Source organism: Ciconia boyciana, chromosome 8 (assembly GCF_034638445.1).
Source record: "Ciconia boyciana chromosome 8, ASM3463844v1, whole genome shotgun sequence".
Classification (NCBI taxonomy): domain Eukaryota; kingdom Metazoa; phylum Chordata; class Aves; order Ciconiiformes; family Ciconiidae; genus Ciconia; species Ciconia boyciana.
Genome location: NC_132941.1, coordinates 40,617,318 through 40,639,773, shown reverse-complemented (window position 1 = coordinate 40,639,773; position 22,456 = coordinate 40,617,318). Strand labels below are relative to the sequence as shown.

The 22,456-nt window shown below is 37.3% G+C and overlaps 1 protein-coding gene across 13 annotated transcripts in view; it reads right to left on the bottom strand.

The window, feature by feature from the left end:
• Window positions 1-22,456, bottom strand: part of KCNMA1 (potassium calcium-activated channel subfamily M alpha 1) — a 526,598-nt gene that overhangs the window by 378,258 nt on the left and 125,884 nt on the right. For all 13 annotated transcript variants that reach the window (XM_072871308.1, XM_072871302.1, XM_072871307.1 and 10 more), the window contains one exon: window positions 7,029-7,193. In XM_072871308.1, the coding sequence (XP_072727409.1) occupies window positions 7,029-7,193 (165 nt within the window). The remainder of the gene's footprint in view (window positions 1-7,028; window positions 7,194-22,456) is intronic.

The window sequence follows — 22,456 nt, the reverse complement described above, 5'->3', positions numbered from 1 at the left end:
TAATTCCATTGCTTCATGTATGATTTTTTCCCCTCCAGGGTACTCTTATTTTATATAATTTTTAATGAATCTCCTCTTTATGACATATTTATGGACAAAACCTATGTCTTATCTAAGTAAAAATAACTGACACTTAAGAATGTTTGCTTGAGCAAGAGTATTGCAAATTAGTTGCATTTCAGTACCACGTGTATGTATAATCAAACTGTAAGCATTATAAACAAATTAGAAAACCTGAAGGCTTACATTGGTATAGAGACACAGAAAGATGCCACTCTTATCTTTCCCTGAATGAGCAGTGAGGCCTTCTAGCATTTTAACAGTTCTTCATAAGTCCAGTCAAGGGTCTAAATCTTTCCATACTGAACATTTAGTGCACTCTCTATTCACTAGATGGTCTTTGATTCACACTTTTAATCATGTCCTAAAGTTTTGACACCAATTTCTCAGAAACTGTAATGAGTAGACCTTGCAGAAAGAGACCCTCTGCCAAGCAGAGTCCCAAGTTTTATTACTAATCTCAAAACTTCGTTCTATCTTGCCAAAACATAAGACTTGCATTTTTTCAACCTGCGAACATGTAGGACAGTCAGAGCTGGGGAAAAAAGAACAACTGCTAGATTTTTTTTTGATAGATTAAGAGAATGTAGCAACAATTATGCATTCCAACCAAACTATGTTACAGAAAATTTCTATTTCATTTTAAGTGTATACTGGGGAACATACAGTCACTTTTTAATTTAAAAAAGCACCTTCATATACCACTTCCTCATCTTTAGGATTTTAAATGTAGTTAGTAAATATTAAGAACATTAAGAAAGCAACCTAAATAATCTTCTAATTAAATAACTTAGTAATAAACAACTTAAATAATTAATATCCTATTGCAACTAATTGCCATCCCCTCTTTTCTCCCCAGCCCCCCTCCCCCCCCAGGGCTTTTCTTCTCCTCTTTCTTTCAATGCTGCCAATCTAAAAGACATTTTCATCATGCAGTGATTAAAAAGCAAAGCCTTATACACTCCATTTTAACAGAAATTGGCGTGTTTCTGACTGACTGTTTCTTTTAGGTAGCGTGAGAGTCAAGGCAGTAGGCAAAACCACCACGTGGCGCTTAGCACAAGCTAAGTAAAGCTCATATCTCTGCTACGCATTTACAGGTCATGTGTTAAAAATGGAACAAACAGCAATTTGTTCCACCATTTTACCTCCTGGATTTGCAACTGAAATAATGATTTTTCTTTCTTTGTCAGTTTAAAGGAGAGTCCACATTCAACTGTGTCCTGGATTGAACTGTGGTAACTTCAACAATATACGTATGGCTTTCTCTTGTATATCAAACACTTTACCTAATTAAGGAAGTCTTTTTCTTCTTACTCAAATGATTAAAAAAATTAATTTCAGGAAGGAAAATCAGTTCATAAATACCTTGAATTTCCTGCTTCTTCAGATTAATTATGAATGTGTCTGATTCTTCTTTGAGAAACCCACCTCAGGAATTTTTATCTGATACTTCCATCATCTACAGCATTTTATAGCACTTCAAAGCAAATCAGTATTTCCCTGAACAGATTTTAAGTAAACTGTTACCTTTTATTGTTATGCATATTTATGCCACTCAACATCAACTGCAAACAGAACTGCATGGGTTCAATGATCATGTTCTTAAATCATGTGCTTATGCAATTTAATTTTCACATTTTTAAACAGTATGTAAAATTCTCATCTACATTATTTAAGAGCAAAAGTCACATTTTCAAAGGTTGTGCCACCAAGAACATTACGTTACACTCATGCTTTTAAAACCTAAAGAATGAGGAGAAAAGGATATTCTGACCACACAACACCATGCCTAGCCAGCTCAGTTTTCTGCACTACTTCAGAAAACAAAAAGGTTTCTAACTGATGGACATTCTCGATCACACTCTACAATGGTCTTCCTCCAAAGCCTGCCCTTCAGATGAAACTGTGTAGTGTGAATGTTCCTTTGTGCATAAACTACTTCTGAAACGTCAGGTGTAGAATTAAGCTCCTAAAGCAGTAAGAACATCTAGTTCTATTTTAGTACTTTAACTCTACAATATTCATGTAAACTACTGAATCAACTGCCATATTAGCACAATCCCATGTATATGCCACTTTTATGTCTAGTCCGTCTAATCTTGCTGTCATTAACAGACAAGAATTACATCCTATGAAACACTACGTTGACACAATGATAAAACAAGTGATGGTCAAACGTTTGAAAATTTGATGGTTTAATTATTTAGCAAGTAAATTTCCCATGCTTGTTTCTCATGTTGCTCCTCTCCCCCCCACCCCCCAAAAAAAGAAAATTCTCTTTTTAACAACATGAAAATTACTCCTAGAGAATGAAATAACAGAAATCTGTGTCCTAATGGTTCTCTGTTGGAATTAATACAAAAATCACTTCGAGGAGCAGGGAACAGGGGCAACTCTTACCTCATGTAAGCAAGAGCTAAGGAGGTATTAACAGGAGATATTTGAGACACTATCCTTTCCAATAAAGCTGCTCTTAGATATTCACGAGATGAGGGAGTAGCATACTAAGAAATGACAGAAGGCAAGCATTTCATAGAATGCTTCTGAAGCATTCGTAGAATTCATTCTGAAGAACCAGACATAATTGACCACTTCCGTGGAGCAATGCATGAAACCGGCAGCACCAATTCTTCTGTGCTCCAAAAAAGTAAGAAAGAGTAGGTGCAAACAATACTGAGTTTTACATAAGAGCACCAGTATGAGAAGCTTTTGTGCCAGGGAGACAGTTAATTCTGCCAGCGTTCAGAATCACTTCCACAGAGAATGCGTGAAAGTTTTTCTGTATACAGAGATAAATTTGCACAATACCCCTATCTTTGGCTTCACCTAGTTACCTCTAACATGTACATGTAAAAAAATACTGCCAAAATTGAAATTACAAGCCTGGATTTTTCCACAACTCACAGTAAACACTGCTGGCAGGCCCAGACATCCATCACGAATAGGTTTTACAGAAAGTTTCAGATACTTAAAAAGGTTGATTTATTTTTATTTGAAACAGAACATTTAATTTAAGTCAAATGCAAAATATTTCAAGGTTTGAGAAGGTTTTAATTTCTCCCCTCTTTTAGTCTTTAAATGTAATTCTTCCTCTTTTTATCAATGGAATGGGAGGGAAGGATACTAAGAATACATTTTGGGGGGGTTTGGGGTTTTTTTTTTTGCTTTTATTTCAGTTACAGGACTCTTCCCTCCCCCACAACCACCAATGAATTAAATGTTTTTAAGAAAACTAGTGTGGAGGGGAATCATCTCTTTCAAAGTGTTTGTCAGGAATGGATTAAATCATTTCACTAACTGTCTCCAATAACAAGCAACACCCCTTACTTTCCAGTTGGTGCACTGAAACACATGATTTGGAAAATGTTTTTTCCAAAATAATTTTCAAACTAAAAAAAAAGTTGTTAAGTTTTCAACTAGTTCTACAGCTACAGTGTTGAAGAAGGCCTTCTAGTCTGTATTTTAAAGGGTGCCTACTGATTTGTCTATCTATTGTCTAAACAGAAATGTTTGATTTGACAAAAAAATTGGGCAAATGGTCCTATGTTGATGTAAATGTCCAAAATGGTACTACAACTGCATGGATGTGAAGCTGTGACCTTTAAAAATAAATTTTGTCCTGTATTTTCCATACTGTTGGCCTTTATTTTCTTCACCTGTGGGTAGCCATGAAGTTTAAATATTAAAGAGGTAATTATAAGAGCAGCCACTATATAAATATTTGTTCCAACACCCACAAAACACCTGGACAAACTGATCTGATAAATTAGGAAGCTATTTTGTAAGGTTACTGGGTAAGAAATAAAAGCTAGAACTGACATGTCAAAGATATGGTGACAGACTCCAGTAGAGAGGTCCAAAAAAATACTCAGTTTTGGTTCCACTCACAGCACTTGACATTCCACTAAGATTCACTTTAGAGAAAATGACTGTCCAGTTAAGAACAATGATGAGACTTTTTTCCATGAGCAGAAAACACAAATAAGATTCTACTTTACACTGATGTGCATTCAACACTTTGCTAACTTGTCTCCTTCACTTGTCAAATAAACCCAGGTAGCAGTTACACAACAGCCTTCACGTGATCATGCTGAACTGAAGATCAATTATAACTCTTTTCCCAAGTCCATTTTCAGTGGACCACTTTTAAAACTTTTTTGTAAACATTGGATATATAAGATTGATTTTAATTTAAACACTCACGGTGTAAAAATGTACTATAATTTCTTTAGCTGAAGATATCTCATACAATTTTAATTTCATAGCACTGTAAAGCCACCAGTTCTTTCTTCTTTGGGGGGGTAGGGGGGTGGGGAATAGGGAATGTAATTCCACACTTTGATTCACATATATAATAGCTGGCAGGAACAGGCTGTGTTAAGTTAGTAGGAATTAATGAGTAAGCCATAATATTTTCAAACAATATACTTTGATAAAAATATTGACTGGACTTAGCTACATCCTATATCTACAAATAATGTGAATATTCTCTCTAGCACAAATCTTCATTGAAGCAGTTAACCTTTACCAAATATAATTATAAAGTAAAATTTAAATGAACAGTCAATGTTCATACTGGAAATGGTCCTCCAGAAATTACATCCTAACAATTCAAATCCTGAAACTGTTGAGTGCTGTATTAAAATAAATGCATCTTGTTTTCAAAACTGAACAAAATAACAGATTCCATACATCGCTACTTATTTCTCATATTGATGAGTCATATTGATGAGTCCAGATGTGTACAAAACCTGCTGTTATACCTTGACAATAATATAAATATACTCTCAGAAATAATCTGACCCAATGATGTTGGCTAGCTGTCTACAAAAAACTCTGGAAAAAAACTAGTCCCTTATAAGATGCAATGGTAAACTGCAAGTACAAAAAAAAAAAACCCAAAAGAAATAAACAAAGTCATCAAATGGAACTGACTAAGTTCTCCCAGTGTCTTGAATAAAAATACGTAGTAAAATGTGTTTTATATTTTAGGTTTTGATCTTGATTGTTGGTTTGTATTTCTGCTCACATATACTTCAGTAAAAACAACACAGGCCAATTTCTGATTGCATAGCTAGTAGCATAGGACTCTGGTTTTGGGTGATTTCTAGCCTTGATACTTAAATTGGAACAAGAAAAGCATGGCTCTAAGATTTGTCTTTTTTAATGCTGAAGATGTCAGGAAAACACACAAAAGATGATCAATATGTTAGTTTCACATAGAAGACATGTAGTGCTAAAAGCAGCAATAGAACATGCTTTCAAGCTATTGATAAAAGTCAGCGCTTAACATAAGCAAATGGGCAGAAGGTATTTTTAGGAAAAAAATAATCAAAATAATAATATTGCAGAACTAAACAAGACAGTAGCAATTGAGCCGCCTCAACTTTTCACTGTAAAAGACTTGATTGGGAAGGCAGTTTCTTTTCTTCTCCTTCCCTTCCCTCCCCCTGCCCAAATAATTACTCTATAAACCAGAACCGACTCACAGTAAAATATCTCTTAACCAAAGTAAACCATCAAGGACACAAATTCTGTTTTCAGTTTAACTCAAACTAGTTCCAAAGTTTCACTGGGATTCTCAAAAATTTTAAATGGGATTTAAATCACTTTAGCTGTTAGGTTATAAGTATATGCATTCTAACAAGGAAACTAATCAAAATCACACAGGAGACACCTTTTACTTCAGTGAACTCCACAGAAAACGCTTGGCAATTAAGTATGATTTCACAAGGCTATAAAATAATTATATTCAAGTGAAAACTATAAAGTTTTTTCAGTGGAACTTTAAACTACATGTTATTAATATCTGATTTGTGGCTCTATTTGATACATAACTGTTCACACGTTTGAAGGATTTCCTAAGTTAATAAAAAAAAGATCAAGAGAACATAAAATCATTACTAGTCTATTGGAAGTATCACAAATCCCATTGCATGGCCAATTCAAACTTGTCTTTGCTTTGCAGTTCTGACCACTGTCTACATTTGTAACACTGTGCTTATTTTCCAAGTCAGCTTCCATTTTTGCTAGCACAATTTTACTTCCAGACAAAATAGGCCTATACTTTTACCGCATAATATGAAATTATGTGCTGGTTTTGGTTGGGGTAGAGTTAATTTTCTTTACAGTAGCTAGTATGGGGCTATAGTTTGGATTTGTGCTGGAAACACTGTTGATAACACAGGGATGTTTTAGTGACTGCTGAGCAGTGCTCACACAGAGTCAAGCCCTTTTCTGCTTCTCACCCCACCCCACCAGCGAGGAGGCTGGGGCTGCACAAGAAGCTGGGAGGGGACACAGCTGGGACAGCTGACCCCAGCTGACCAAAGGGATATTCCATACCATATGACATCATGCTTAGCATACAAAGCTGGGGGAAGAAGAAGGAAGGGGGTACATTTGGATTGATGGTGTTTGTCTTCCCAAGTAACCATTAGGCATGATGGAGCCCTGCTTTCCTGGAGATGGCTGAACACCTGCCTGCCCATGGGAAGCAGTGAATGAATTCCTTGTTTTGCTTTGCTTGCGTGCGTGGCTTTTGCTTTCCCTATTAAACCGTCTTTATCTCAACCCATGAGTTTTCTCACTTTTACCCTTCCGATTCTCTCCACCATCCCACTGGGGGGGAGTAAGCGAGCAGCTGTGTGGGGCTTAATTGCTGGCTGGGGTTCAGCCACGACAAATTACTAAACTCAGTGTTTGTAGCACAGTTCAAAATCATGGTGCCAGAATACTGAAATAGGTGAGGGGGGTGGGCTGGAAGTCAGTTTTTCTTACTTGCTGTCTCTGCTTGTCTCTTGGAATAGGAATTAGTCTGCTATTTTACTTCCAAAAGAGAAAACTGGGATTGACTCAGCGCTGATGCAACAAACCAGTCAAAAATCCACCTCTAAGGCTGGGACACAGTGTTTGTTAAAAAATGTTCTTTAAAATAAGAACACAGAAAATCATTGAAAACTTACAAGTACTCTGCCAGTCAATGTCTGGGCAGATATCATGACTCCTGCCCAGTCCTTCACGGAGGTCATCCATCCCACTTCTGCTGCCACATTCTCCTCTTTCTCATCTGTTGATTTGCAGGCCCCATCTGCCTGTGTATCTCCACCACCATTGATCTTCTGGGCCTCCTGCAAAGTAAATATTTGGGTTAGTTAATGTTTAGCAATTTGACAGTGAAAATCAGTACACAGTTGTGGCTAAGAAATGCTATGAAAAAAGCAAATCAGTCTTCCTGGATTCCTGCTAGATTAAATTAAGCACCTACTTGGCCATATCTCTTCAGAAATAATAGAAATAGAAACGCTCTATGAGGTACCAGACTAAAAACTAGATAATAATACTCTCCTTGACATTACATCTTAAAAACATATATTTGGCATCAAATATACTATATGTTCCTTCCCTATAAGCAGCATAATTGCCAAGAGTTATGTAAGCAATTATAGAGCTACATATAAATGAGTTTGTCAGACATACACTGAAGGACCTTTTGATGTATTAGTTCAAAACAATGTGTACTAGGTGTGAACATAATTTATGTACAGTTTTAATTTACTATCACTAGAATTAATTATCTGAGTAAACCTTCACTGAGAAGCATGATGTAACAAGACAATAATTATCAAGTGTGAGGGGAACAAAATACAACACACAGAATCTGCAGGGAGCTGACATGATATCAGTGAACCAGTGTTTCAATGAAAGTGTTTAATATATCGCAGGAATTCTTCTGTCAGTAAGTAGCTCTTGTAGAATGGAGAGCTAGATATTAAAGAGAAGCCTCAGCTGCACTAAGCTGACTGATGAGTCACATGCACTGGAATTCATATCAGTATCTCCTGGACGCTGCAGCTAGGATGTCATGCTCTGTAACTGCCTGCTATGTGCTACAGTCACAGATGCTCCACAAAAATCAAGAGAAATGATAGGAAAAGCCAGCCTGGATTGTACAGCATTTAAAACATATCATATGCAAAGTATCAGACTGTGCCATGAGCATGCCTTTGGTGACAGCATAATATTAATTACTTCCTGAATACTTGACAAGTTATGCTAAACAAGCATAGGGGAGGCAGCAAAATTCAGTGCTGAGGCAAGTTCTGAGCACTTGAACTGCACCCATAGATCTACATTAGTGCTTCAAGCACCCTGCACAGACCAACAGCTTGAAAGATCTTGTTTATAGATGACTTGCCTATAGGCCACGAAGCAGGAAATCAATTGCCATTAATCCCCTTTGGGATATCCGTTATACAAGCAAAGATGTTTGATGCTGGTTCAGTGATTATTACTACAGTAGGAATACTACACTACCATGGTCAAAACACACAGCTATGAGATGGCCTTGAGGACACAGCTGGACATAAAGGTAAGGGCACTTCCTGAGAGCAGTACTGAACTAATAAAGCAGCTGCACTGAATTTGTCAGCAAAGAACAGTAGAGCAACACTAAAAATATAATATGGAGACCAACAGTTATTTTTAGAGAATCTCAGTATTGCAACTTAATTAGCTAATCAGATTCTTCTCTGTTAGTCTCTCTCTCAAAATGTGGGCTCTATCTTCTTACTAGCAATTACAGCACAGTGCACGATGTGGCTATATTGATAACAACTTATTCAGAGTTACAACAGTAATTCAGTACTTCCTAAGCAAATAAACAGACAGGAGCTACTTTATATTTGCATAACTGGACGTCATTCCCTGACAAATTTGGATACGGTGAATCAGACGCTTTGCACTCAGCACTGAAAGACGTATATGGCATTGCACACGCACAGAGCACAACCTACAGAAATGAGCTCATTGCTTAGAGTGACGTATGGTACAGCACAAGGCATTTCCAAGAGACTAACACTTGGCTAGGGACAATTTGTGACCCATATCATCACCAAGCCATACAGACCAGTCCCAAAGAAATGCCTTGACCGCCATCAGTGTTTTGATTATAAACCAGGAAAGAGAAACCTAGCTTCTTTTTGTTTGGTTGGGTTTTTTTGGTTTTTTCTGTTTTGAGTGGATGGTGTGGCTGTATATACCAGACGTTGTAATAAAACAAAATACTGAGGTTCAGGCAACCTAGACACATCTCCAAGGCCCTAGGGCAGGCAAGCAGCCTGGGGCATCATCAGCAAGCCAAGACAGCTCAAGAGAGTAAATGGGGTATGCTCTGGGGACACAAGACTCAATATGGGAGCTGAAAACCATGCAGGGAGCTACCTGCATCACAGCAGAAGAAACCCAGTCTAAACCATCTCTAGCTGCTACCAATGCAGAATCTACCAAAGCAGTGCTGCTACCAATGAAGAGTCAAGGGCAGGGGCATTAAGAAATCCTGTCCCCCAGCTTTGAGCAGGGACAAGTTTCTATCACCATGGTAGCCATACCATTCTGACACAGCAGAATTTGTTTCTTAATCAGTACTGCCATCACAGGCCTCACTGGCCCTGGCCACTCTCCCCTAGGGTCTCTCCCAACCCTGCCTGTGACCCAGGACACCATTTCAGCCCAGCCCACGGCCACCAGCTCCCCACAGCCCTGTCGTACCCAGCCGTGTGCCCCACTGAGCCGGGCCCCACCAGCCCAGCCAACTCACTGCTGCTTCCCCTCACCGGGCCTGATCCTTACCCTCACCCACAGGCTGATGTCCCAGGCTGGCCCTGGCCTGGCCCCAAGGAGGTTCCTGATGGCCGGGGCTGGGCTGCCCAGTGGGGCTGCCCGCTCCCTGGCTGGGGCGGTGGGACAAGGCCCTGGCTGCCAGGCCCGGCCCTGCCTGCCTGGGCATCCCCCAGTCCCCAGGGAGCCCCCAGCCCTGCAGTGCCCTGACAGCTACTGACGTTAAAAATTACATGTGCCATTTATTTCTCCCTTCCCAACAGTTTGTCTGCCTTTTGTAACTGTTAGAGCTTGTCTTTCAGATTGTGAACTCTACATGCCAGATTTTACTACATGGTCCTCCTCTGCATAGCACAGTGGGCTTTTATACTCTGTACAAAGTTTATACTGAATAGAAGTATTAATGTGGTTTTCATAGTAAAGGAGGTGTAATTATGTCTTCCTCTCAGATAAGAAACTGAGATGGTAATTAAGTGCCTAACTCAGTCACCAGAGAAGTCATCAGCAGAGCGAGGATGAAACCACGGACTTGATTTTTCCACCCAGCACCCCTATTTAAAATCTCAGGGATGCACACCTTGCTAAAAACATTCATAATTATGGATTTTGGTATGGAAAGTCACAGATCATTAAACAAAGAGTTGAACGGAAAATTTTATGGTAGTGAACTTGAAAACATTAACTAGAAATAACTAGAAAATTCTGTTATTGTTTACATGCTCCTTTCCTTAGCCTCAACCTTTTTGTCGCTATATCAAACTAAATTTTAAAGACATGATTATTCATAAGATTATAAAAATAAAATTCCTTAACACTCAGTAAAATAGTAGACAATTTACTTTATTAAAGGAGAAAGGTAGCTTTTATATTTTCAAAAGGTTCTAATACCCTGCAGTTCTTTTTGCTGTATTGACTTTTGGTTGCCAATAGAATAGAGCAATAAGATGTGACAGACCCATTCAGTATTTGATTCTCTAAAGGTATTAAAGTCTGTAATACATCTGAACAGCTGTATTTCTGCATTTATACCACTTATTTCACCCCTATTAAAATCTCCCATACATATTATTTCTTAATTAAAATATAAGTAAAACAATCATCCTCTGCCAAGTATCATTTGCAGCAGAGTCTCATGATCAGCTACACACTAAGACTAACTCTTGCCATTATTGTAGCTATAATTAATATGCAGATTAGTTGCTGTTATGTAATATTTGTATTCAGTTGGGATATTTTATACCTTTCATCTACACGGCTAGCTGCTTAGCTTACTTAATTGGCAGTTACGTATTAAGGAAAGTTTATTCCCAAGTCATTATGCAGTTGTGCACAGATCACACTAAAGGAGATTTAAAGGCTGCTTTCACTTACACTGTGTACAAATCAGTCCTCTTATGAACTGTATAGTCCTGTTCCATTGCTATTTCTTCATCTCAAAGCACTGAGTAACTAACACCGCAATCTGAAAAAGGTGTGTAAAAAAAATAACCTGACAGTGACAGTAATGGTTTAATTATTTACAGGCTCGGTAGCTACAAGTAAGGTAATACGACCCTTATCCACTCTGCTTGCCTGTTGTTTCACAAAGTGTTTGTTATTTTAATTACTTGATGACAGGAACATGCAGGTAGATCAAGTGAGAAGCAGCCTATTTTGTGAAGTACATATTTCCTGAACTTTATGGCAAAATGGAAGAGAATGCATGATGAGAAGGGGTGTACAGGAACCAGGACTCACTGTTCTACCAATGGTTTCACACAGACCTGGACCAGAAACTTCAATGCTTTGTCTTACATTTTCAACAATAAATATTGATGTAGATTACACAAGTGCTGGGATGCTTAAACACAGTTACCTTAGGAAAGCAGACTTCAAAAAGGGAAAAGACACTCAAAACCAGTTTTCATTTTTTAAAATGTAGTCCTGCCTGCTTCACTTTACCTCTCTCTAGAATATCTGTACAAACATAGAACTAATGCACAGACACTCCATTCAACCCAGGGCTCTACGAAATAAAATCAGAAAATTATTATGAAAACTTAATACATCATCGGAGAATAATTTGCCTTTTTAGAAGCCCTAAAAAACCAGGACACTATGAAGACAACCTGGTAAGCACTCTCTGAAGTATGGTACTGAAAAAACACTTGGTCTCTTGTTGAGATATGTTAGAAAACATAGGAAACGGGCAGGTAATGTGAGGGAAAAGAACTGGGTTAAAGTCTGGTGAAACAAAGACAAGGATTTCTGATATTCCTGCTTATCTAACATTGAACTAGTATGAATAGCATGCAAAAATCATGAAGTATCAACTGTAATGAGAATACAGAGTCATGCCCACATCACACAAGAAGCGGCAGTATGCTCAATTTAAGCAGATGTTCAAAAACAGTAATACCAATGGAGCAAGCCCAGTACCAGCCTTGGAATCCCATCCTGGAGAACATGAGATGAGAAGAAGCCTGGCAGAATGGCAGTTGCACCTGGTTTGAAGTATGCAGTAATAATACAGTAATAAAATATAGTTTGGGGAAGTTAGGGAAGGGCTGCTTTAGATAATGATGCCAGTAACTTGCAATTTTATCTCTATTAACTGCCCCTCAATTAACAGCATTGCATTCCCTGAGCAACATTTTCATACTCCCACTCTTATACACTGGAAATCTATGTTTATGTTCCTTTCCTTTTCATTCATCTGTTTCCCCAAAGCCACCAACAGGTGCTATGTGAAAAGGAATAATTTTGCATATAAGACTATTTCTCCTTTCTGTTAGGCAGACCTCTAAAACACTGAGTTTAAAATTATTACTCTTCTATCAGTAATTCAATTACATGCCCTTAGATACATTCTCTCACCATTTTGATAACTCCAAACAGGGGTCTTAAATTTATGTAAAACCATAATATTATGCTGCATTCTCAGCAGCTGGGCAACGTACAGCATACGTCAAGACATCAGGTACCTACTGAATACATTGCCACAGCAGATGTTCCCCATCAGATACAGTTACCATCTGTAGTCTTCATCTTAATAGTTACCAAGTACCAGTTCATCCAGTGCTAAAAACAAGCAAACCAAAAAACCTGAAGGGTAAACCTGTTCTACTGCAGTTTAGCAAACATAGGATTTCACTGGAATATTAATAAACAAAGCAGATGGGAATGTGAGAAATAAATAGCTGTAAAGAGACTTGCAAACCTCTTTGAAAAGAGTCAATCTTGTAGGAAAGAGAAAGCAAAAGCTAAACTAACTGTGAGCTAAGAGGTACTCCCTATAAACTGGCCTATCCACAGCATTTCTTTGAATATTTGGTTCTCAGTCAATATTAGGTTACATTGACGTCAGTTATCATACTGCAGCTATGGTTTGGCTAGTTTCAAAGGATTAATTATTGATACCCAGAAAAACATTATTCCTTTCACTGAATAAAAGGAAACAGAATGATCTGTGGAAAACATGGCTGATGAGATAGCCAAGCATTTTTCTCTCATAAAATATTCACGAGCTATGTAATTTGGTGTTTGCAAATTTGGCAGGTTAAAAAAAATTAAGTCCAAAATAGATTTGAAAAATTTTCTTTTTAGTTTAAGACTGAGATCGTAAACTCCTGTCAGACAACTATTCTTTTTGTTTTCTGCATTCCTGCAGAAATTCTGAGAAGCTCCTTGCCAGTCCTTACTCACACCAGAACCTTACTTTCTGTGCTGACCAAAAAAAAAAAAAAAAAAAATCCTTCACTGTGAAGGGTCTAGGTTCCAAGACCAAATACATTTTCTCTTTTTCCAGTGACCAGCTTCTCTGTTGCATTTGTGCATACCTTCAGAAATCCTGACAGACTTTTTTTCTGCACCCTTCATATTTCTAGTATGGGTTACTTACATAAAATCCCCTTTTCATGTCATTGTTTTGACTGACAAAAGTTGCTGCAGTAGAGAAATTAATTCTAAAACCTTGACCTGAGAGGCAAGGGAAACTAGATTAGTAAAATACAGTGTTCCAGCCATGATCTCACAAACAGCATAACAGTCTGCCAAATGAAGGGTTCCTGGGTATGGTTCTCACTTAAGAATACGAAACAGCAGACACCTACGTTACCTGAAATCTGAAGAAAATACAAAAAGACTCCGTTCAAAGTTTAAAAATTTCTATGTGTTGATGTAAAACAGTATTTCTGAATAACTGTAAAGCTCGCTGAGTGATTTCCATACCAGCCTAAGAACTGGGAGACATGCTGAAGTCCCTGTTCTGCCACCAAATTTTTAAAGTCCTCAGCCACGTTATCTAGTCTCTTCATGTCTTCACCCCACAGCTATAGAACAAGAGTAACGGTAGTTTCTGTTGCATAGGGATCTTATCAGGATAAATATATTTAAGATTTTAAGTGTTTCAGTATTACACAAATGGCAGACAATGCAAGCATAGTGTAGGGAATCATAAAGTAAGACACACTAAAAGCATAGTGGTAAAGATTGTTAGACTAGTTATACAAGACAATTAAACATATAAGACAGAAGCATAAAAGGGAAGCAATTAAGAACTCCAGACATTATAGTGAAATGAAAAAGCATAGTCTTAAATAATGATACCAGGCAAGTAAAAATAGCTTATAAAACCAGTGCCCTCTGAAGTTATAGAAGGGTAAACAGGGGAGGAAAACAGAAGGATTGAACAATATGACCATCCAACAACAATTTTTTTAAAAATCACACTTAATGAAAGAGATTGACAGGAGAGCATGATTCTCACAACTAAAAATCTGCGATAAAAACAAAGTCATTACAAACTTATGTGCGTTCAAATGTACAAACGGTGTTTTTTAAAAACATGATTCTTGGTTCAAGTTAGCAATGGTTTATAGCAATACTTATGTAAGCTTTGACTATAAGTTCACAAGTTTGTGTGAACAATTTCATTTATATATTTATTCATAAAGTAAATCCTTACATTTTACTTTGTCACTTCTGATCACACATCAGACCACATTTATAGAAATAATTAACTAGTGAACTTGTCATAAAACTATGTAACAAGTTAACTTACTGCCTGCAATACATAAATAAATAAAAACAGGACAAGTCAGTGATGTACAGGTTAGGAGTATTCACTGAAAATATTTCATAAAATTGTCAAACTAACATCTTGCCCATATCCATAAATTTATTTTCCTTTTCTATAGTCAACAGAGCATTTCTTATTAATTTCCTTTAGGAAGGCTGAATTATTATCACAATAAAATATTCCCTAAAGACCCTGTTCAATTATAAAGTAGCAGACAAAAGGGCAAAACAAGCATTTCATTTTATTAATGGGGACACTAAGTTTAAATCAAAGGAGACATGCCATTATTCTTTGGTCCCTACATACTGTAGAAATAGGTACATTAGGCAGATTAGACAATTAATGTGTAAAACAGAATACTAGTCTTTAACTGTCTTTCCTGTGGTTCAAGCATTTGAGACCATTCTTTCAAAATGTATTTTAAAAAGAACTTTAGAGTAGCCATGCCAAATCACTAACCTTAAATATGATGGAAACTAAACTTGTAAAAATATATGAAGCAATATCAGATGGGACTGAGTTATAAAAACTATAGAAAGGGAAGGGATCCTTAATGGACAAGCATAGAGAAGGGTAGAAAGGTGCATGCATTTTCTGTTATCCTCCCACCCAACAGAAGGAAATCAAAGAAAGCATACAATTGAAAAGAAAATTGATACAGACATTATCATGAAATGAACACTGCCAAATTGCCTACATCCTATTGACTGATTAATCCAGGAGAAATTTCTTTCTGTCACAGATGATAAAACATTTTAAATATCAATAATTCAACAAAAACTTGTTACAAGCAATAAAAACCACATTTCACTTGCTGTCTTCATACTTAACTCATTTTTGTGACACTATATGATTCATTGCAATCCAAAAGTCTCAAAGGGCTTCATGAATGTGAAAAAAAGGTCTTAAAAATGAGAAAAAAAGTAGTAAACAGTGGGGAAATTACCTAACTTGTTTATCATGATTACAGAAAGTACTTTAGCTGATTGCTTGTAATTTTTTTGTTGTTGTTAACATTAATACCCAACTCCAATCATCACATCACCTCTTGGCACTTTTTTTTTTACTACTGTGAAAGGATGAAAAATACATTGAAAAATCATGCATTTGATTTTGTCCAATTTTAAGAGAAGAATTACCAGTAAATCTTTTATATGATCTTTATATATGATCTAAATTATAAGAGTAGCTTTTACAAAATGTGGTAGAAGCTGAAAAAATTATTCTCTGCCAGGAATATTCAACATTAAAATAGGTCATTAAAAGATTCCAAAAGTAGAAGGTTTATTTCACTAAAGGATATATACAAACACAATGTACAAAATAAGTATCAAACTGCTTTGTCAGTGAAATTAAACTTTGCAATATTTTTTCAGTTGCGTACTTTTATCCTGCAATTACAGAATACATCCTGCTCAATTACAGAAGAGGAGGCTTTTATCTATTAGCAAACAGTACACTTTCCTTCATTATATTAACTTCATAATACTTTCTTGCTTGTGGTATCAGAAGTATCCGAGAGAAAGAGATGCAGACTAGATTGTAGAGGGAAATTCTTCCTCTCTTCTGTGTATTACAGAATAGTAATGCAGCTAGCACCAGTGACTAAAACTGGTGCTCAAAACTGTCTCTGATGCCCAAAAAAATCACAGAGACTCCGTGGATTAGGAAAGGCATTACCCAGCTTAAGGGAGAGAGTCTCTAAGCACAAGGTACCATAACTACTCCAAAACTGGGATCTTAGTCCTTGCATAAAGGAATTAACTGTTTGCTTCCTTCAACTGCAGAACTCCCTAGAAAACTTGGTGACAGGAATTTTAGGTCTTCATTTGATTCAAATGAAACATTTTCACATGGGAGGAATGGACTTAAACACTTGTGGTTTCTATTTTACGTGAAATAGCAAATTATTCATATTGTGTGGGAGTGTAGGGAACCTTCCTCAATGCTGAGCCTGTCAAACACAATTTATTTGCATTTACAATTTTACAAAGAGATTTATGATTTTTCAGAAGGTTTTAGAGGTAACAGGATAAAAGATGAAGGAGGGAGGCAGTGGGACAAAAATGTGAGAGACTCACAAATATAACTATTCAGTAATATCATAAAACACATGGATCAATGATGATTTGAGGAATGCCAGAGAATCATTCTATTATCCGCCACATTGGACAAACCAGTCATCTCTAAGGCCTTTTTTGATTCAAGGGTAGTATATAATATTTATGCTTATTGTATTAAAATTATAAAGGAAATCACAATGAATTAAAGCTCTCTGTAGGATAAAAACCCATATCTAAGCCTTTACTGACACAGGAAATTAAGTTCCAGTGTGAAGCACATAAATATTTGAAGAACAGCAGGTCAGCCAATAAGTAACTAAAAATATTTAATAGCACACAACACTTCTCACCTCAGAGATTACAGAGTCTAATGGAGCTTTCAGACTGGAAGAACTTTGGGGTGTGGGGGGGAGAGTCAGAGAGCACACAAATGTGCAGGAATCTGGAGGAAAGATATACAGCTCTAATTTTAAAAAATATTGAAAATGCCGATTCAGTTGGAAAGCAACAATTTTAATGACTACTTTGAAATAATTATATTAAACTAAACATTTCCCGCAGAGGACCAGTTATGCCACTTTGTAAGAAATGTACAAGCACTATTATTTAGTCACGTAGCTATGACCTCATTCATTACCCACTGCTACGGAAACAATTTTGTGTAATCTGAATCTCATGACTCCCTTGCATAGATGATTAAGTAGACAAAAGTTTTTAAACCTAAAAGAAGAAAAATTCCTTGTAGATAAATTTCTTTTAGGTAACATACATTATTTTGGTTCACTTCCCAGACACTAAATATCAGCATCCAAATTATCCAAAGTCAGTACTTGTAGACTACAAATACAGCAGTTGGTACATTTATGATGCAAAGAAACATACACAGTTCCTGCAAATCATAGATACTGACTGAAATCTCAGGCAGAGAGGAAAGCTAAATTTTTGACTTGCATACTATAGCTCCATTAATTTTTATTTATGCCATATAGAATGAGAACAAGCTCAGTGAATTCTCTTTAACTTTCTTAACCTCATCATTTTAAATAGCAGGAATAACTTTAACTGGCACAGAGATGATCTCCTCCTCTTGTGGGTGTACAAGTGATGCACTGCTAGGAATTGATGCATGACTGTGACATTGAACATAGCCTTTGTAAGCAATCAGAAGTTGGACTACGGGAAAATAAAAATACATGGTGTCCATTCTTAGCTCTCATAACACAAAGAATTATATCTAAGTCTTCTTGCTCATGGCAGGACTGAATCTGCCTGTACCAAAACTTGTAGATGAAGCTCCTACTCTGAGAGGTCATTCTCTAAATGAGAGCAGCAACTCTTTGAAGTTCCTCAGAGGCCTGGATTGTTAGAAGCAGCCCTGGCAGTGTTGCATTAGTAGCAGAGGGCAAGTGAGGTGCTTAAAGGCAGACATTGTTGTGTCTCATGAGTCCAGTTTTTGGCTCCAAGATTTATCAAACCAGCAAATACTGCATATGTCACAAAAACATGTTACCTCTGAATACTCACTCTTTCTATAAATTATCCATGATACAGCAAGCAGTTATCGTCCACTGATAAGGAAAGATACCAACAGAGGTGAGAGGATAGATCAATTTAAATTGTTACTTCTTTTTCTAAGATTAAATAATAGTAAGAAAGAAATTAAAGGATAACAATTGTTAAGTCATCACAGAGTATTGAGCTTTAATTTGCTGAACCTTCAGGGGAGCAGAAGTTGTTGACAATGATCAATAATAAAGTTGCCGCTACTACAGAAATTTCTAACTTGAAAAGAGGTGGAAATCAACCATGCCCTTTGTTTATATCGTGCAATTTTGTGACAATCTGGTAACTTTATTACAGGGCCTAGACCTCCATTTTTTTCTTTTAGATTTTATATAAATCATTCTGGTAAAAGAGTTTGCAGCAGCATAAAGATCAAACAGCTCATCAAAGCAGGCTGTCACACTGTACACTATTCACAAACTGTGTTTTACAGAACCTACTCATCAGCCTGAAGCTTCAGAGTCTTTCTCCATTTACAGTGCTGCATAATTGCCTCACACAGCTTCCCAAGATGCAGGTGTTCCCCCATAATTTATCTGTGAATGAGATTCATTGACAATCCCATCCAAGTATCACATGAAGTTAAAAATTTTACCTTTACTACTTCTTAAAAGAAAAAAGGGCTTAATTAAGCCCCAGTAAAGAAAAACAAGTAATGATTTGTACATCTGTAATTCACATCTTCCAAATATCTGACTCTAGTTTATTCAGTAACAAGACACTGAAGTAATACATATAACTAGAAGACGCATTTGAGAAACACACTTTGAGAAATAAATATATCTCTGTATTTTAGATTTATCTCACGGAAATCAGAAAAAAAGGCATGAATTGTAAGATCAGCTTTATTTTCTAGTGTAAAAGTATGACTTTTATCCTCACAAACTAGTTTAGCAAGGGAAACAGGATCTACAGGTTAAAGGCAGAAGTCACGTGTAATATTGTTCCCATTTTGCCTGCAGCTACACAGCTCTAAGAAGGGTATTCAAGGATATTTTTCTTCCTGGTCACTCTCTAAATCCTCACTGTCCCCATGGGATGCACCGTGCATCATTCAAGTGCTTGATTTTATTAACACTTGTAAAAGTGCTCAATATACTATAAGTGATGTGTAATACTTAAATAGTTTTACTTTCGATTACAGATGACGCCCATATTGGCAGCCATTACTGCCTTGTTTTACTAGCTAAAAGCATCTAGTGGTCCTCACCCTAGGCTGCAAAAGATTTCCACTGAATAAAATTAACTTCCTGTGAAGAAGGAAGCTTCTTCCTTAAGACTAAGTCATATATCAGATTTTTGTACTGTGCTGTTTTAATAAAACTTGACTTCAAATCTATTATAAAGGGCACTCTGTGGAAACAAAGTCTCCTTGTTATTGATTAGATCAATAGAAAGAGCTGTAAAAATTCAAATGAAAAAATGTTACCTTAATTGAGTTTTCATTTTTTTCAGGATTCAAAAATGATAAAACAATTTTATTTCCTCTAAAAACTCACCACTATTGCCATATGAATTTAAGTTGGAATCAGTTCCACAGAAATCTTTTCCTGTACTGGTTTCTGCTCATGCAGATAACCACGGGAGTAACAGCAAGCTATAAACAAAGCAAACTTTCCAAACTCTACTTCCATTTTTATAAAGCAGAGTGTTTTACACAAAGTTCCAAGCAATTACCCAAAACAGAGGCCAGTGCAAAAAAAACCACCCAGCAAATCAGTACTTAAGCTATTTTCCTTTCTATCAGCTTTTTTCCTAAAGCTATTAGCTTTGTCCATCACATGCACCAACAAACCTGCAAATCTTTAGTGCGTCTACAGGTCAGAAAGTGATCTTTGTGAGCTGCTATTTAAGAGCACACCACCTCATTAATTCTCTTGCTCTATGAGCTCCAGCAACATCTTTGCAGGTATGGTGCTAAATGCAGTTTCCTGCTTGTCTCTCAATAAATTTACAAAAACAGATACAATTCAAACAGAAAGGGGGAGAGAATGACTGGGCCCTCACACTCCTGCCTCTCACAACTCTACTCTCCCCAGAAAGGTCCTGGGCATTTTTGCCATTACGATCAGTTCTAGCAGCTGTTAGCATATGAAAGCAAACCCTGTGAAAGTCTGTAGTGTCTTTTTTAAACACAATTCCAGTCAGAAGAGGAAAAAAAAGGAGCCTGAATTTTGCTACTAGCCATCTCTCTGGATACTACCATCTCTGTAGGGATTATAACCTAGAAAAAGAGATCGTAAATGTTGCGAAGCACCATGTGAAACTATGGTTCACATAATGATACCAATTTGTCCAGAACTATGGAAATACAGACAGAAAGCCAGTAGTTCCTCTGACTGGGTTTGGGTTGATGGCAAGTTGAATATGAATCAACAGTCTGCCCTGGCAGCCAAAAGGGCCAACCATGTCCTGGGGTGCATGAAGCACAGCATAGCTAGCTGGTCAAGGGAGGTGAATGTCCCACTCTACACTGCACTGGCACAGCCCCACCTTGAGTACTGTGTGCAGTTTGGGGCGCCTCAATACAAGAAGGACATCAAACTATTAGGGTGTGTCCAGAGGAGGGCCACCAAGATGGTGAAAGGTCTCAAGGGCAAGACTTCTGAGGAGTGGCTGAGGTCACTTGGTCTGTTCAGCTTGGAGAAGAGAAGGCTGAGGGGTGACCTCATCACAGTCTACAACTTCCTCAAGGGGAGGCAGCGGAGGTGAAGGTGCTGATCTTCTCTCTCTGGTGACCAGCAATAGGACACAAGGAAATGGAATAAAGCTGCATCAGGGGAAGTTCAGACTGGACATTAGGAGAAGGTTCTTCACTGAGAGGGTGATCAGTCACTGGAACAGCCTCCCCAGGGAAGTGGTCAGCACCAAGCCTGTCAGAGTTCAAGGAACATCTGGACAATGCTCTTAGTCATACGATTTAGTTTTAGGTAGTCCTGCGAGGAGCAGGGAGTTGGACTCAATGATCCTTATGGGTCCCTTCCAACTTGAGATATTCTACGATTCTATGATTCCATGAATAATCTCCTAATCTTCAGTCTAAACCTGCCTGTTCCTAAAGCTAACCTTTCTTAAACCTTTCTAATCTTTATATACCCATGACCTCTGACCCTGTTAAGATGTTTATCCTAATACAGCAGTGATGGGGAAAGAAGCCTCTGAGCTTCCAATTAGTTCAGTAGAAGGTTTCTAGTGACAAAGAAAAATATGCTAAAAGACAAGATCTATGATCTAAGCCATTTATTCAGGAGATGGGGAGGTATCATCCTTCTTAATTTTGTACTTTCTATTTGCTTTATTTGGGGGTAGGGTTTTTTGAGGTTTTCTCTGTTTTTTTTTTCCTTTCCCCCCTCCCCCCAGTTCAATACATAACAGTTTGTCATTTGGTGTCCGCAAGTTTGGCTCAGAGCCTCCACTTTCTTCCTGAGTATCTTCTACTATTGCTATTGATTGTGGTGGCACTGAGTACTGAAAAGATGATCAACAGCAGCACACATCCTTCTGGATGAAACTCTGCCAGCCTCCTGGGGTGACAGCAGATGTTTTTGTTATTCCTCATGTCTTGTAGGAGCCAATACTAACCCAGGGAAGGAGCCAAAAACTGAAAGCAAGACTGACAGCAGGAATAATATTACGGTCCAATGGGCACTGAGGTCACCATTTAACTAAATAAGGCATTCATGGGAAGATACATGCCAAATTACCAAAATGGTTACATAGCCTTTCAGCTTGCTGGAAAGATGACTTTTTTTTTTTTTTCTTTTTTTGGTAAAACAAAATAAAAAAGTAATTGTAATAAAAAAATACCATTAGGCAGGGTTCTAAACCCAGTAGTGTGTTTGGCAAGGCTACTGCAACTGGGACACTGGAATAATAAAAGCTACCAGATACAGTAATCAGACTCCAGAAGGAGGATGAAAGTTGCTTTGTTTTGACTGCTTAATTGTAAGAGCAAGCATACAGGAATTGCTGAAACAAATATGCAGACAGTTTGCTGATGTACAGTTTATAGGAATTAGTGAGAAAACTGAATTTCTGAAAATTATATAAATTCAGATTTAGATTTTCATCAGTATGGAATTTGGTTGGA